The sequence below is a fragment of the Ambystoma mexicanum genome, chromosome 11 (assembly GCF_040938575.1).
Source record: "Ambystoma mexicanum isolate Mex_15411 chromosome 11, UKY_AmexF1_1, whole genome shotgun sequence".
NCBI lineage: Eukaryota > Metazoa > Chordata > Amphibia > Caudata > Ambystomatidae > Ambystoma > Ambystoma mexicanum.
In genome coordinates this window covers 351091313-351109250 of record NC_090934.1, presented here as the reverse complement: position 1 = coordinate 351109250, position 17938 = coordinate 351091313, and the positions used below count along the sequence as shown (strand labels likewise).

Genomic DNA, 17938 nt, shown 5'->3' with positions numbered 1-17938 from the left:
GCACTACATCCCAGGTAATACAGTTGTGCACCACCAGGGGTTCGCTCCACACAGCCACAAACATCTGCAATAGACACTGTTTGACTACACCCACCCTAAACACACATCACCCTCAGCACGAATGGCACCTCCCATGGAATACAGCAGAGTCCCACACAAAGTTCGGGCAAGCCGTCCACATAGCCTGACTTATGACCCCTGTGCTCTGAGAATTTGACAAAGCACCCGTCCCCCCACCTGATAATTACAAGCTGCTCTTGGGGGCCTAGCCACTCCCTACCTACCTTCATTATGGCTATAAATGCACATATTTTACCACTCATTTCATTACTTCTCAATCCTCAGTCTACGGTCTTCCAAAGGGCGTGCATCCTCAGAGTGCTTTGAAACCATACCAATGGCAGTAGGCGCTATACAAATAACATAACATTGTCCGGTTCCATCTCGTCGAAAAAGCTTCTGCACCACCGGCATAGAGTACCACCTATATATCATCTTAAAACTGTTCTTCGTGAGGCATGCAGATGGAAGATATGCGAGCCCTAAGCCAAATCTGCCTCCATTTCTCTATATCCTTACCTTCACCTAGTTCCTCACTTCTCTTATCAGCGTACTTTTATCTCATTTCCCTTTAAAGTGTTCTCAATATGAAGTTTTCAAATAAGCCTATTATTTTGATCAGAAAAACAAATTATTTAAACTGTGCTAAGGGCTTATCCGTTACTGAATTCATGTCCCTATGAAGAAACCAGTGGCAGATCTGAAAGTAATGAAAACTCTCTCCCTTCTCTAGTACAAATTGACCTTTATATTGAGGGAAGGAGTGAATCACGCCCCTGTCAAATATGTGAAAGGCATACTCATACCCCATTCTTCCCTTGCAATAAATGTCCCAGATGTATACGTTGGAGTGAAATGCAGATTGACATGCATTGGTTTAAAATGGGCCTGTGAATGTAGTGACAGACCTCTTTAACCTAGTCTATATCATATTTGCATAGTTGTTCTAATGGCAGGCCTTTCATAGAACACCAGAAGCCTATCTTTTCCAACCACCTAGTCCTCCAAACGTTTCCACAGAATGGAGGTTTTAGGATGTAGAAGGTATTAAAAAATCTTAACACTGTGGTCAGGTTTCATTAGATTGGGGCCTGGCAATACTCATCTAGTTGGAAGGTAGAGAATCTGTTTAGCTACTCCCTGCCTAGTATTTATCCATATAAATCTCTCTTTGTAGCACCAAGTGTGCTTTTTCCGCTAGGATACCGGCAGGGTTTGAAAGATGTATAGGTGCTTGCTAAGATGTCATCTTTATAGAGGTTATTCTTCTGAACAAGGAGACAGCTATAAATCTCCAGGCGTGTAGATTGTCCTGAATATCTGCAAAAAGGGGCAGCTAGTTGGCTGCATAAAGCTCCAAGGACTTTTTTTGTCAAATGAACCATTAGGTATTGGTCACTATTTTGAATGGGAATATTCTTCATACATCCCCTTACAGATCGGATGAACCCAGTGAAAGGAGTTCTGATTTTGGAGAATGTATTTTGAAACCAGAAACACAAAGTGTCAGAGAAATGTCACTAGATGGGGGATTGAAAAAAGTGGCTTGGTCAGCGTTAGCAAAAGGTCACCTGCAAATGTAATAAAAGTTACTCACTGTAGTGACTACCTTACTCCTAGTCCATAGTCCCTTTTCCTTCATACTTATGGGACATTCCTCCGTCCTGTGGGACAGGACCGGAGCACTTCGTAAAAAGCATCACATTTTTTGAAAAATGTGTCCTTCCTCTTTTTACGTGGGGTACCGCACACGGCCGTAACCCCACCCTCCTTAGCTCTGCCCAGCACATCGCCCATCAGTCCTTCTCTATCAGCAGGTCTATGACCTTTAAGCAATAACAGAGGAAACGTTTTAGAGGGGACGGTGGGCGTATGGAGGAAAGGGGACTGTGGACTAGGAGTAAGGTAGTCACTATGGTGAGTAACTTTAATATACTTCTACGTCCCGTTCCCTTTCCTCCATACTTATGGGAGATTCCCAAGCACTCCTCACAGGAATTACGGGTGGATGGAAACTCCTTACTGAAACAGGTTCCTAAGCACAGCTTGACCAAACTGAGCATCAGCCCTGGAGCTCAGGTGCAGACAGTAATGCTTACAAAAAGCTGATGGAGGAGGCCCACGTAGCCACTTCCGCGATGGTCTCCCATGGCACTTATTTTTGGAAGTCAACGGCAACCGCCTTGCTCCGCACAAGATGAGAATGAATTCCTTTTGGGGCCTGAAGACCCTGAATGGTATACGCCTCAGAAATACAGGATGCGATCCACAGGGAGATGGTCGTTTTCGAGGACGGCTTTCCTTGTGGATTGCCAAAGGTCACAAAAAGCTGCAAAGAGTTCCTAAACTCAGATGCTCTGTCCAGATAGAACTTCAGGGTTGTTCTAACATCCAGACAGTGCAGAACCCTTTCGGCCTCCGAGGCCGGGTCTGGGAAGAATACAGGCAATGAAATTGACCGATTCAAATGAAAATCAGAGACCACCTTCGGAAGAAAGGCGGGGTTTGTTCGCAGGACAACCTTATCCTTATGAAAAGTAAGGAATGGATGCTCCACGGAGAAGGCCTGAAGCTCACTTAAACGCCTTGCCGAAGTCACAGCAATCAAAAAGGACACTTTCCACGAAAGGTACTTAAAATCAACAGGAGCCATGGGCTCCAAAGGCTTATGACACAAGGCCGTAAGGACCCCATTCAAATCCTACCTTGGATGCAGGTTGCGAACAGGGGGATAAAGATGCATCAGGCCCACAAAGTGTCTTTTATTGACTGGATTAGATGGTGAAAAAGAGCACTGGTCAGTGGACAAATAAGCAGCAACAGCCGATAAATATGTCCTGTAGGACAAGACATGGATGCCAGACGTGAAACAAAAGACAGGACCGTGTCGATAGTAGCCTCCCTAGGGTCCAGCTGCCTAGCCAAACACCAGTGACAGAACCATAGCCATTTACTTCTATACTGAGATCTTGTTGAGGGCTTCCTAGCCGCTTGAATAATGTGCACGCTGACGAATTGAAGCGCTCTAAAGATCTGAACTCCGGCACCAAGCTGAACGATTGTGGGGAGGGGTGCCACAGCTGTTGATCGCTCTGGTGAAGCAGGTCGGTGACCAGCGGAAACTTGAGCGGCGGGCACACCGATAGATGCTGAAGCTCTGAAAAATATAACCTGGCCAGCCACCAAGGGGCTATGAACAGTAGGGAGCAATTCACTGTGTTCCTTAGCTTGCAAAGTGCCTGATGGATCAGAGAAAGAGGCGGAAAAGTGTAGGCCTTCATGTTGTGCCATGGAATTTTGAGAGCATCCCCCAGTGAGGAGGCTACGAGCCCGTTCCTGTTGGCATACAGGGGAAGCTTTCTGTTTGTAGATGTTGCAAAGAGGTCCACTTCTGGAGTGCCCCAACAGCGAAAAATATCCGAGAGGATCACGTATTTAGTTCCCACTCGTAGCAGACAATTGCTCGTCGGCTGAGGGCATCTGCAATGACATTCAGGTGGTCCGGGATGTGTACTGCAACCAGCCAAATACCATGCCGAATGGCCCATTCCCAGATCTGAATGGCAAGATCCACAAGAGGAGGAGACCTGGTACCACCCTGCTTGTTGATATAGAACATGGACACCGCATTGTCCGTGCGGACACGGATCACCTTGTTGACAATGCCTGGTTTGAACGCTTTCAGCGCCAGGAATATCGGCAGGAGCTCCAGATAATTTATATGAAGCTGTCTGTCCTGTGGCGACAAAAGATCTGAAACCTGAAGATGATCCAGCGTCGCACCCCAACCTCATCGTGACAGTCAAAAGTGGGCAAGGGTCCTGGAAGGGAGCGGCCACCGACAAATTGCTGAGAGACGACCACAAGAGGTCCGCCCTCGTGAAAGGTGGAACCAGTATCATTTTGGAATCTGGATCCACTGCTTGAAGCCATGAGCTCCGAAGAGCCATCTGCGTCCGCTTCATCTTCAGACGAGCAAGATGAAGAGCCAGCACGCACGAAGCCATGAGGCCCAGAAGCCTCTGGAACCACCAGGCCGAAATGCTCTCCAACTGCATAAACACCGGACACGTGGAGAACAGATCCGCCATTCTGTCCCCAGTAAGGTACACTCTGCAATCGATCGTGTTCTAAAGTAAACCAAGGAAAATCAAGTCCTGAGAGACCGTCATGGAGGATTTCCGCCAATTCACCGACAGGCCAAGGTGGAACAGGAACTGGAGGAGAGATTGAAGGTTGCTCGAGGCTTTCAGTGGACAAGGACTGCGCAGCAGCCAATCGTCCAAATACGGATACACATGGAAACCCTGCAGCCGAAGATAAGCTGTGATGACCGACATCTTCGTAAAGACACGCGGTGCCGAGCTGAGACCAAACGGGAGCACACGAAACTGGAAATGCTCTTCCCCCATGAAAACCGTAGGAATTTCCGATTCGGGCTCCAAATGAGGATATACATATAAGCATCCTGAAGGTCCACCATGATGAGCCAGTCGCCCTTCTGTAGAGAGGACTGTATCTGACCGGGGGTGATCATCTTGAATTTAGAAGGCGCGCAGGCCAGCCTGTTTGAGCACCACCGTGAACAGACGGGAGTAGAAGCCCTCCCCTCGCTCCCCTAGGGGAACGGGTTCCACTGCCTTCAGATGCAGAAGCTTCTGGACTTCGGCTCTGAGGGAGGGCGTCCCCGACTGCTGGAAGGGAGGATTGATGGGTGGGGTAGGGGGAAGGGGCAAGCGTAAGCCCGCACGAGCGACGGACAAGACCCACCGGTCCTCGGTGATGGTCTGCCACGCCTCCCAGTGAGACGCAATGCACCCTCCCACGTGGTCTCGTGCGAGCGGCGAAAACCCTCATTTATCGGGCTTCTCAGAGGCAAGACCCCCAGATCCTGAGGAGGAGGCAGAGGACCGAGAGGAAAACCGGCCTCGCTGCGGATGCCGACGGGAGTTTCCCGCTGGAGGATGGACTGTCTTTCGATCAAGAAACCCCCGAAATCCAGAGGGAGACCGAGGCTGCAAAAGCATTCTGAGACCTAAAAGGGGGTCGGTGTCTCAGCTCCCAGTGCAGCAGTCTCGGGGCTTCGGATGGCAAGCCCCACTCCGCGGGGTTCGTTGCGGGGGATTGTGTCTCCTGTGGCTTCGCTTGTTGACGGCATCTGGCACTTCCCTCACGCCGGCGTTGCCACGCGGTCTTCTCCTCCAGTTTCGGCGGATCTTCTAGACGGTCGGAGACCATAAACAGCTCCGATTTCCGTCGGGATTTCGGGCGGTGGTGCGGGTACAGTCCCATCTGATCGTATCCCCCACACGTCACCCTCACAAGGGACCCCCTCCCCGGCGCCAGCCGTGTGCGCTGCGTGCGAGTGGCTGGGCGGCCCGGGTCGAGGGGTGCCCGCGGGGGACAACAACCATTGTGGGTAGGAACATCCAGGGGGGAGGCACACGCACCAGACGGCCGGGAGAAGGGAAAAACTGACCAGCCGCACCAGTGGGTACCTGAATTTAACCACAGTAATTGCTGAACGCAGCTACAGCAGACCGCACTCCGCGACAGATCCTCAGCCAAGGCGTGGGTCACCCCGAACAAACCCAAGGGCAGGACAACGCCGGACCACAAGGGCACCTGCCACACAAACACGTAGAGACACAGACCTGGAGGGGCCCTGGATAAAAGCCTTTACAACTGGCCCCGCGCACCAGCTGCAGTCACCTCGAGGGGCAAGCTACTCCACTTTGGGGCGCTCCGTTAAGCAGGAACTGCCTCCTGAGGGTACTGGTGAAACGAGGAGTGACAGACAGTACTCTGGCATAGGTAAAAAAATTATTTAAAAAAGGCACCCCTACACGCTAACCTGCCCTGATTCGACTAGGGGCAAAAACATCTACCAGATCCATAGAGCGTGGGCTCAAAGGGAAGGCGCCGACTACCACTCTGGCGCTCAGATGACAGACAGGACAAGCCGAGGCCCGAAAGAAGCGAACAAACAAGGGGAGCGGACCCACACCATACCAACGAGATTCGGAGCAAGGAACCCTTGTAATACTGGGCCCTGGTAAGAACCACACCCCATATGAGGCTAATTACAGACAGCGCTCAAAGAGGTCTGCGACCCCGCAAATGGGCTCTAAAAGAAGGGGTATTGATGGGGCGAGAGTGATCAGGCGGCTGCACGGGCAGAGAAAGGGAGAGGCCCACACGAGGCAGCCAGCCACCAAGAAACGAAGTGCGGGGGACCACCCTGCGGGATAAGCTCTGGTCCAACGGGACACACCTGCTGTTATGCTCATCTGGTTCCCACAGGGGCATCGATCGGACCCGGACAGCTGCGGTCTCCACCAACGTGATGCGTAGTGAAGAGATGACAGTCTGGACTGGCCCGCCTAATCTTGTCTGCTGGACTCGTAGAAGTATTCTCCTGCAAGAGGAGAAAGGGATTTAGCCACCCGTGGACTTTAGTGATGCCCCCCCTCCCCAACTGTTGCGTTCTCCACACTAATCACCTCCGATATCCCCTCTTGGTAACCTCACCTTATGTTTTTAAATGGTGAGCTCTCCATCCTGCATGGCATGCAGGGGCACGTAGATACCAGTTACTTCACTGGTTTGAAGGTACAGGAGGAGTTCGAGGAATATTGACTCCAGTGTCTATAAAGTTCAAAGAGTTCAATATGTCCGATGTTCACTCTTGTTCCATTCCTTCGTTAGGTTGCAGCTGGGTCCAAAAGAATATTGCCTGGAGGCAGCTGATGGCGTTCAGGTAAGAGTATGTATTACCAAACACTGTCCAGTAAAAGTTGCATGAGTTTAACTTGCTGTTTTCTCTCACTTTATAGGTGCGGCATAGAAAGATGCAGCGAATTAAAGGATAATACCTCCGGTGGTAAAGCACGTAAGCCTATGGTGGCAAAGAGATTGTCTGTCAGTTTTCTCGGCTCACCTTGTTATTCCTTTTGTTTTCCCCCCCCAGGTGCTGGGTTTCGACGAAGAAAATGATGGAGGCTGCGCCGAGTTGAAAGATGCGGTGGACTGGTGAGTATAACGCGGCGCTGCTGCTGGCGAAGCGATGCGTGCTGAAATAATGTCCTTTCCAGGCTCGGAGATGTGCTGGGTCCGGAATCAAGTAAAGAATCAAATAATGTCCGTGATCTAACCTCTTTTCCTTTCCTTTTGTCTAGGAGCTCCGGATTCGAGGCGGGCGTGGCAGAAGACTAGATGCTGACTTGCAGACATGGTGAGCGTTACGCTGCTGGATGCAGAACACAAAGCATGAGCTGCTTTCGGGCGTGGTTTAAATAGCCTGCAAAGTAGTCCCAGGTAAGAAGATCCCCAGAACCACACCCGAGTAAAAACAATAGTCCCATCCAGGCCTCACGTTGGCTTGGACTCATTTGCAGCAAGGTCTGCATAAGGTAAGTAAAGTCTATGAGCCTGGCGCCTATGGCACCAGGACCGATTTCTATGATGAGTCTGGCGCCTAAGGCGCCAGGCCTGAATCCAAACAGGGGTTTTAATGAGTATCTGGATGCCTGCTCCCGGGGCTGATGGACTCGATCCGGATGCCCGGGGGTAGGCATCATGACACCTGCACCTAGAGCCACCCCACAGGGCCAGAATGGGGAAAGATCTGCCCCGCAGGGGAACAACACAGAACAAAACCGACAAGTACACAATGAGCACCCCAGCAAAACTCCCAGGACCAACAAACGAGGTGGAAGAGGAGGCAATGAGTGGGGGCGCGGGCCAAACATTGTCACTCACAGACATCATGGCGGAAATCAGCGACTCTAGGACCTCGGTTGAAACAAAAATAGATGGCCTGGCCTCTGAGGTGTCCTTTTTGAGACATGATTTAAGGAACTTAACTTCCAGGGTAGGGGAAACAGAACAACGAATATCCGACACCGAGGACACGGTTAAAAACCTGGTGACCGCCTGGAAAAAGCGGAGCGGAAAAATCACTACGCTGGGGTGTACAGCCGAAGACAGCGAGGGAAGGTCCCGCCGAAACAATCTTCGCATACTCGGCCTCCCCGAAAAAGAGGGGCCCTTTATAGAACTCTTCCTGGAAGACTGGCTAACAGACTTGATGATGGCTCCCAAGAAACTCTCCACATTTCTCAATAGAAAGAGCACACAGGGTTCCGGCGGGCAGACCAGTCCCAGGGGGCCCCCCCCACCCACGAACAGTGATCGCAAAACTTATCAACTATAGGGATCGGGACACACTACTACATATGGCAAGGGCGACCGGCCCGATCACTTATAACTGCAACCGGACTGGGATCTTTCCAGACTACACGTGGAAGGTCCAGAAGTCACAGCAATCCTATGACTATCAAAAAGAAACTGACGCCCCGGGGCATCAAATACGCACTCTTCTTCCCGGCAACCTTCAAAGTGCACCACAACGGCAAGGTTCACGTGTTTTATAACCCCTGTGAGCTCTGGGAGTGGTTGGAAACACAGGTCCTCCCTACCCCACGCCCTGACAGACCGAGTGGAAACACACCCCACAAGGATGACGGAGGGCAACCCTCCCCCTGCACTTCTTGTTTCTGCACTTGCACAATCCGAATGTCATAATGCCTAGTAGGACCGGTATTATTGTTTAATTCCCTTGCCTCTCTCAACGCCCTGGTTGCCTAGTGGCACCTAGAAACACTTTTTGCTGCACAGTGAGCCTTTTAAATACTCTAAATAAAAATGAAACGGAAAACTACAGGCAGGTACTGAGATGAGGCAATGCGGAAGCATGGAGAGCACTCCTGGAACCACTAGTGAACGCTATAGTGGTTCCCAAATTCCTACTGGCCAAGTCACATTCAAAACAGAAGAGAGAAAACAGGAGTGGAAGTTCAGCCCTACATAGAGGAGCTGCAAGCAAGGCGGTGGAGAGAAGCGAGGCGGAAAGCAGTAAGAAAATTCTCCCTACTGGAAAGCATCATATTTACCGGATGGATGAAGAGGGACTGCGCGTTCCCAGTCGGCAGAGCAGCCCTGAGGGATGTAGGAAAGCCCATAGATGCTCACACCAGAAAAAGAATACAACCCCTAGGGAAAAAGGCCCAATACACCTTTTGCAAGGATAACAAGGTTTATTTCCCAAAAAATGGGAAGCGCCAACAAAGAACTCTGCTGCCGTGGAACGTTCGACAAAATCTGAATTATTATGAAGGTACAAAGCATCATCAGTGACATCACATACAGTAAAAACCCACGTGGCTCGTTGGCGAGACCCTATCCATGGACAGCCTGCTCCATAGGGAATGCCAGTCCATTGGACTCCATCCACCAAAATTATTTGCAAGCTAAACAGGTTGTTTGGGGGGTGGGGTGGCGGGGGTTCATACTAACTCACACACTCACTCCCAGACAAGCCGGCATCTCTCGAAAGGTCTTCCACCCTCAGAATACTATAATATCAGGTGTTGGCAAAGTGGACTCAACTACGTGCAATGTCTTGATGCATTGTTAAAGTTGACAGGCTGTCTGGTTTCCTCATCACAAGATGCCTTGAAACTGCTCAGTCTTAACTTCTAACACCTTCACTGCTTTTAAATAGGTCATGTCACACCATGTTATGCTACGATGACCTGTCTTCCATCCATAAATGCCCATGTACTAGTGCACGCAAATGCAGAGCCAGAAAATGCAGCCAACAGGTGCAGGGATTCCATTTTATTTTATTTATATAGCACCAAATTGGACCAAATTTACCAACAACCTACAGAGTTCGAAATTAAGATTTGATGAGCATGAGCTAAAGCCAGCTCCTGGGTGTCAGGCATCACCCAGTAGGTAGGAGATACTACTGGGGACCCTGGAGTGAGTACCCAGTGCACAGCAAATCTAACTTCCACATAAAATGCACACTGTACCTTTTTGTCCGTTATGTATGATTTATTAAGTTTAAATGTGTGCTAGAGGTGTCCCAATTCTTCTTTATTGGCATTTTCAAATACTTGATGTAACATATGCATGTTTGAAAGGCAACAATTGCATGGGGAGCCAAAAGTAGTTCCTCATAGCTGTTGGTTTCAAGCTAACCAGGCTCTCCTAGGCTAGAAGCAAGAGCTAAATAGCTCCCAGATCCCCTCAATTTCGAACCCTGACCTAGGGATATCATCCATCAGAGGGGTCAGCTGGGCATTGCCTTGCCCACCCTCCCTACTAGGGTCTTCAAAGTCTACTTCATTGGTTTGGCAAGTTATGCTCACCATGAGGAGCTCTGGGCAATATTCTCATCCGTTTGACACTGATCGTCTATCTTAATAGGGGGGTCTCGTACCACAATGTTATCAAAAGATTCTACCCGTGAAGTTGAAGCTATTTTGACATTGGTTAAGGTCAGCAATAACATTTCCTTAACATGTTGCCAACTCCCCCTGTGGTTTTCACCATTGGCAAACTTAAAATTCAACTGAGGTGCATGTGCAAGGACTGCCGCAAAAACATTATCCATACTCTTGGTAGGTGATTGTAAGTAATTATCCACTGCTGCCCCTAATGGGGTGCAGTTTTCCAGGTAACTTTCTGCTAATACACGTCATTCTTCTGTCAGATAGGTTCAGTTTTATGCATTTCCCCATCAGCTCTAGAGCTAAACATTGACTCTCCCTTGTCTTCATCCCATTGTTCTTTTTCTTCCTGAAGATGCCGTCTTCTCCTGGAAGACATTGCAAGTACCATCGACAACCGACTATTAGTCAGGGTCAAGCATCCTGTCATGGTGTGAGGTTCCAATAAGGCCAGCTGCCCAGACCCCAATCTAGCAATCGACTGAAGAGGCTATTTAGCTGATTTTGGATAACTAATCTTCAATTGGAAACTGGACTCCTTAATAGTGTGCAGCCTAGATCTAAGCATTGTGAGCCAAAGAGGGTATACACAGACAAGGACCAGGAACAAACACTATCCAAGCCTGAAATACACACGCTTAAACAGTGGCACGCTACATGGTGCACTTAACTCAATTACCCCAGTTGCTCAAATACAGCGTATCCACCATGGTAGCTCGAAGCTGAACCAGGTGGGGCACAACAGCTCCTGCTGCATTCAGGACAGGCAAGGAGCATTCTGGATGGCGACCTCACCAATACCAATCTTTTCACAGAAGCCACACACCCTGTGCTTTCCAGCACCATACTGAAATATCTGGAAGAGAAACAATGAGCCCAGTCACACATCACGCAAAATCAAATTATATAGCCCAACACATTGCACCTTTGAGCAACAGAAAAAGATTATGCGGGCAGGTAAGGATAAGGGACTTGGTTTTACTGATGCAAAAACATAAAACTACAGGCTGCAATGCTATGCCAATGGGAATTTTATCCTAGCACGCAACATCAAAATGTATACCGAACACTATGTTGACACTGTCTTGGCTTGTCTCCACTTGATGGATGGTACCCAAAACTATATCGATCAACTATTTGTAATGCATTATTGCACTGACTTGTCAGGTTTTAAGTCTTTTCTAGAAACCTACTGTGCAGGCCCACAGCCTTTTGAACCAATGCCAATGGAAAATTGGTGCTCCACCAAGCTGCACAGCACTAAAAATGGTATGCACAACTCTCATTTCAAACTTAGCCAGAACAAAAACTGCATATAAACCAATCTGAAAATTGATAAACTTGCAGACGGAGGTTTAGCTGTACGAGCAACAATACTTCTTTAACAATTGAAGTTTCTTGACTGTAAAACCATGTTAGAATAACACTTGCTGCCTGGAAGTAGATTGTCAGAATTAATCGTTACGATCAATTTAACAGATATATACAATTATAGAACCGTTCAGATACTTACCCCACACAGGACAGGCACTTCATGGCTTGTGGGAGCATGCTACATTCTGTGTGTTGGGTGATGCATTCCCTCAAGGATTGTTCATTATGAAATGATATGATAGGTAATGCGCTTAATACCCAGAGGTTTCTAAGCGTGGACCCGGGGATCGAACCTGTGGTGCACCGTGACGTCTTGCTTCCAAGGCGAGCACGTTGCCCCGGAGATATCCTCCTGAGACAAACGAAGCCACAGTGGGAACACACATGTAGAGGTTTGAGAATTATTTAGGAGGTCTCACAAACACTTGAATATACTTCACTGAAATAAAGTGAGGTTTGAGGAAATCATCATTCAAAAGTGACTAAAAGCAATTAATAGAGAACAAACCAAACGGAATATTATCTGAATTAAACAAATTTGGAACCACCATGAAGATTGTACGGGTTTTCTTTTTTACAGAATAATCTGGCGCATACTGAATGACCCATATAAGCAACGCAATTAGAAGAATATCGGGCAGCCACAATATAGGCCATTCACTTTGCTGACAACTAAAAAATACTAAGACATATATTCTGGACTCGCTATTTGATTGACCATTGAATTCAATCTCTCCTACAAAGTGTTTAGATATTTTCACTGCTTTTATTGCAGTATCGAAATAAAGTTTAACAAAATAAATTACACTTTCAAAATACATCTACCTTAAATCGCAAATATGCAGCAACAATAAAAGTCAAATCTCCTCCTTCCTTTAAGTAACCAACAGATTAAAGAACAAGGGTGGTAAAAACCAAGCTATTCAAACATGACAGGATTTAGCGGTTTCTCATCTCTTTGGGGAAATATAGGCATCCATGACAAAAATAAGATGAAAAACTTACTGCTGTTGAGATCTATGAGGAAAACTCGCTTAAGATGTTTATGGTAGACTAAAGCAGAATGAACTCTTGAGCAAGACTGGTGATCAGTTGTAAAATCACACATATCAGGATTCCTCCCAAACAGATAGTATTTCTTCTCATCAATGATCAGCTTCTGAAGGGGTGACAGCAAATGAATATAACAGGAGTTATTTTACAATACCGTGTCCATGAACTAAATCTCATACTTGCTTTAAAAAAGCTTCAAATGATAATCTGCTTACAAAGCACAGGGGTTATTTGTTTATTCGACTCATGGAACCAACTAAAGAGGTATATGTATTCATTTATTGTGGGGGAGGGGTAACAGACTCCTTCAACCAGAACTAACCTAACAGAGAATCAGTAGTATAGCATAGTACAAAATATGACACTTTCAATCTGTTAAGGGTGATATATTCAATGTACCTTACTTTAATTCCATTTAGGCTAACAAGCATCACCTTTTTTGTACAAAATGTTTCGCAGTCAAGTTTTTGTATGCGGTTTGTGAAGCTTTGAATGGTTTTGCTCTGGTTATGCGTTAATAGTTCATTACTAAAACATTTATACATTGATTTGAGCTATACAAACCTTTTTAGTCAAATGCATGGCTTTGTATTCATATCAAATAGTCATTAGATCAAACCAGTTCTCCAAGACATAAAAAGGTCACTTGGTGCATTAATTCATTAAAAAACGTGCAATTGTCTGTTTAGCAATATTTAAAAAACATTTCAAGTGTTATTTCGCCTTTCCCTTGAGACCATAGACTAAGCCTCAACCAGTGTCCGTGTACTGCTTCCATCTTCTGTTGTACCTCCTCCCATTTAAAGATCATTATTTTACACTTAAGTCGCCTACCATGCCCAATCTTCCCATATAGCAGAGGCCTGCAACCTTGGGCTCTCCAGATGCCTTTAACTACAACTCCCATCAGACCAGACTATGTTAAATGGGAAGAAATCATGGGATTTGTAGTCCAAACCATCTGGGAAGCCGAAGGTTGCAGACCGCTTCCATATAGATATGTCAGGACATTTACTGCTTCGTTAAGTGAAAAAGGGTGTTCCAGCCATTTTCATAGTTCTGATTACCACCTCTTACTCAAACAACCTGTGAGCAGCATGTTTAAACCTTGGACTCAAGCAAGGCTTTTATTTTTTTACAAAAGGTTTAAATTGCACCTTTTAATTGTGTGTATGTCTGGCATTTATAGTTTGGCATTCTATGGTGTAGCTAATTTACTGGCTGCGGTCCAATCTTATAAGTGAATAAAAAGATTATCTGCATGTGTTTTAATGAAGGATTGCAGTTTTACCTAACTTTTCGTCCACAGGTTAGAAAAAGTGCATACTGTCCTCTTACAAACCTATCCAAAACGTGAAGCATTGTAACAATATATATATATATATATATATATATATATATATATATATATATATATATATATATATATATATATATATATATATATATATATAATCCATTGTTGCCCTGCACATGGCTAATTAAAATGTTTCACAGGACTGGTCACAAATGGACTAAGCTGGTATAAATCATGTATCTTGATAGGCATCTCAAGTAAACATTTCCAAGTTCCAAAAACTCACAGTTTTGATCACATCTTTTTGCAGAACAAATTTGTCCTTAAAGCTTACAGAAATATTCTGAACATCACAATCTGAAATGTAAAACAATGTTTTGCAGCTGGCATTATGCTAGCTGATCACAGCAGCCGAGTATCAGATCGCACATCTATGGTGCTATGACTTCTAGGCAAATTTAAAGAGTTACAGTTTGTCATTTGTTACTTATGAACAAGTCTCATGACTTACTTTTCCTATGTATCTGTGCTGCACTGGCACTGGCATGATTGGTCAAGGTAGGACCCAATTCCTAACATCAAAAACAAGCAATTTCTAACAAAGGCAGAAGACCATCATGGTCTACCATAAAGAAAGGCAATCCAATATAGAGACTAGACTATCGAACATATGAAAAACAGAAACGGGAGCAAAGATCAATGTTCTTGAAGCCTCAGTATTATATGTGAGTGAATCCCAAGTGGTATTTTCCAATAATGTTCAACAGTGTGCAGCAACAACTATTGCGCAGGTGAATGTGGAATGTATGGTGAATAATGCCGGAGTGACACCTAAGCAGCCCACAGGATCTAAGATTATTTAACACGAAGGAGCAGGATACTTTTTTTTCTACCCTTGGACCACAGTAGGGATAAACTACTTGGGAGGCAACCCTTGCAACAGATTTGTAAAATAATTGGCCAATTTGGGAATAAAAGCCTTGATTATATAGTTGTCAAATTGAAGGTGATTTTTGTGGTAAGACCTGCAAACCTTTGAGGGTCTTGGATCAGATACTTCTGAGCGATATATATATTACAAGGTCAGCGATAGCGACCATGTATGTAGTCCCGGTTAAGTTGGCTTTCCAATAGGAAGAGCACTTATTGAGCAGCCCATAGCTCTGCAGCCATTCATCTAAACTATACACAACTGAATTATTTTTGAACATTTGGCACGGTTTTGTCAATGGGTGGCCCAAGTTATAAGGGTTCCTAAAATGTTTTAAATCTGTATTGGCTTAAACGGGAACAACATTTTGCTCCTCAGAACTGGATTTATTCTCACTAAACTTGCAGGGGGAGCAGTAGCCTGGTCCTGAAAGTGTGCTTTTATATATTTGGTGTTAATTTCTCCAGCAGATTATTTTCAAATTGGCCAAACATTAGGGGGGGAAAAAATGTGTGATATCATGGTTTGGTCCACTGGCTCACGGCTCACTTCCTAATTCCGTGTCCGCGGATGCCTCTGTACCAATCAGTAATGTGCATAATGTTCGCTCACATCTGTAAAGGCACAGATTGGTCAATTAAGAAACATGAGGTGCGTCAAAATATTTGAAACGAACACCATGCTGAATTTGCAAACAGCGTAGGGAGAAAATGTTTACAAACACAAATGTATAACTGTCTTACATATGAAACCACATCTACGGAGCTAATGGGTCGTGAGGATGGGTTGAAATAGGTCTAGAAAAGTGAGAAAAAAGGGTGTTTCTTTTGTGATGTTTGTGAACTTGACAAATGTTCAAGGACATTCAGACACACACAGTGTCTTGTGAGGAACCGGGCATGAGACACGGACACAGAACTCATGGTATTTGCTAAAGACTTATTTCAACAATAAAAGGGTTGGAAAATGTGTCACTGTCCCTAATCTAGGAGGTATTTTCCTACCTCAACCAAAACTAAGGGTCTGACCTATGTCAAGATCTCTAAAGCAAAAATGTCCTGTGTCCAAAATCCTATCCTAGCCCTCGCATTCTAAAACTAGAGCATTGTATCTCCTTTGAAAAAGTGCACAAATGTTCAAGTGTAAAAGAAAGGTGTAACTCCACACAAATTCCAAATGGATAAAGTTCACAGTTCCTGGTGTGAGAAACCTGAAGGCGTCTCACATTTCCTCCTTCTGGATCCCTTACTCAGGTGACCAGAGAAGGGCCATCACTTGTGGATCCTGACCGTGGGGACAAACAAGCGAGGGAGGATCACCTGAGTAGGAGGTCCCTGGGGAGTGGGAAGAGGATGCATGAGGGTCATGTTATGTTAACAAAATGTATAGCGCACACATCCACCCAAAGGATTCTTGGCACAAAGACAGAACACAGTAGACAAGCTACTGTACAGGGAAAGGAGATGGCCTAGAACAGAAGGGTTTTAAGAAGTCAACGAAAAAGGAGATGGTTCTCATTATGTCTCAGAGATACAGATTACTTGTTCCAAAGTTTGGCAGCAGAGACTGAAAAAGGCTCGGCCACCTACCCTAGCGAGGCCAAATTTAGACAAACACCTTGCGCAGCACCCGCAGCGAAAAGTGGCCCGCTTCGCATATTGCACTCACCTGAGTGGCCACAGAAAGTGAGGCAGAAAGATAGACTCCCAAGTTCTTGACCACAGTGGCAGAGAAAGGCAGATCACCCAAAGTAGTAGGCCAGAAAGATGGGGACCACAGAGAGGGATCCAGAGGAGAGTCCACCCACCAGAATCTCCGTATTGTCCCCGTTGAGCTTCAGCCAATTACGGCCCATCCATTCTCCCAAGGCCCTCACACAACCGCAAAGACACTTCAATCCGGTCTAGATCTTGAGCGTAGAAGTAGCAACGAAAGCCATGGGAGCGGATGAGCCCAATCAGTGGTCGGATATACATATTAAAGAACATTGGGGACAAAGCTGAGCCCTGAGGAACACCACATGGAGAAAGAGAGAGAGAAAGAGAGAGAGAAAGAGAGAGAGAAAGAGAGAGAGAAAGAGAGAGAGAAAGAGAGAAAGAGAGAGAGAGAAAGAGAGAGAAAGAGAGAGAGAAAGAGAGAGAGAAAGAGAGAGAGAGAGAGAGAAAGAGAAAGAGAAAGAGAAAGAGAGAAAGAGAAAGAGAAAAAAGAGAAAGAAAGAGAGAAAGAGAGAGAAAGAGAGAGAAAGAGAGAGAAAGAGAGAGAAAGAGAGAGACCCATTCAGTCAGAAATGATGAAAACCAAACTAGGACCGACTAAGAGAGGCCTGCCAAAGCCATGCAGGACAATAGGATGGAGTAGTTGACAGTGTTGAATGCTGAGAAAGATCTAATAATATCAGATCACACACTCAACCAGCATTGTAGGCTTGTCAACTACCGAGACCAGGACACACTGTACCTCGTCCGGGCCGGAACCCTGACTGAAAGGAGTCAGAAAACGAGGATTCAAGAAATGAAGAAAGAAGGGGGAAACCAAGGAATCGAGAAGCTTCTTAAGAAATGGGAGGAGAAAAATAGGGTGATAATTTGGCAGAAGGAACAAGTTACTTACCTGTAACTGTTGTTCTCCAGCATGGGTATGGCATGGATTCACATGCTCATGAATATTCCCCGTCGTCAGGCTGGGAATCCTCGGTAAAGAAAAATCAGTATTAGTTTCGTTTCTGATCTGTCTTTCGCAGTAGTAACAAATCACTGATCTCTGCGTCATACTGACCACAGCCAATGACTGCCCTCTACCTAAGCCCCCGCCTCTGGCAGCCATCTTCAGATTTGGTAGCACGTGAAGTGGCAGTATGACCAAGTGAAGAGCCGCAGAGGGGTAGGCGGGAGGGTTCGCATGTGAATCCATGCCAGACCCATG

The 17938-nt window shown here is 46.2% G+C and overlaps 1 protein-coding gene across 3 annotated transcripts in view; it reads right to left on the bottom strand.

The window, feature by feature from the left end:
• The window catches only part of PPP1R8 (protein phosphatase 1 regulatory subunit 8), a 407852-nt gene that overhangs the window by 253632 nt on the left and 136282 nt on the right, over positions 1-17938 (bottom strand). For all 3 annotated transcript variants that reach the window (XM_069623057.1, XM_069623058.1, XM_069623059.1), the window contains exon 3: positions 12741-12894. In XM_069623057.1, the coding sequence (XP_069479158.1) occupies positions 12741-12894 (154 nt within the window). The remainder of the gene's footprint in view (positions 1-12740; positions 12895-17938) is intronic.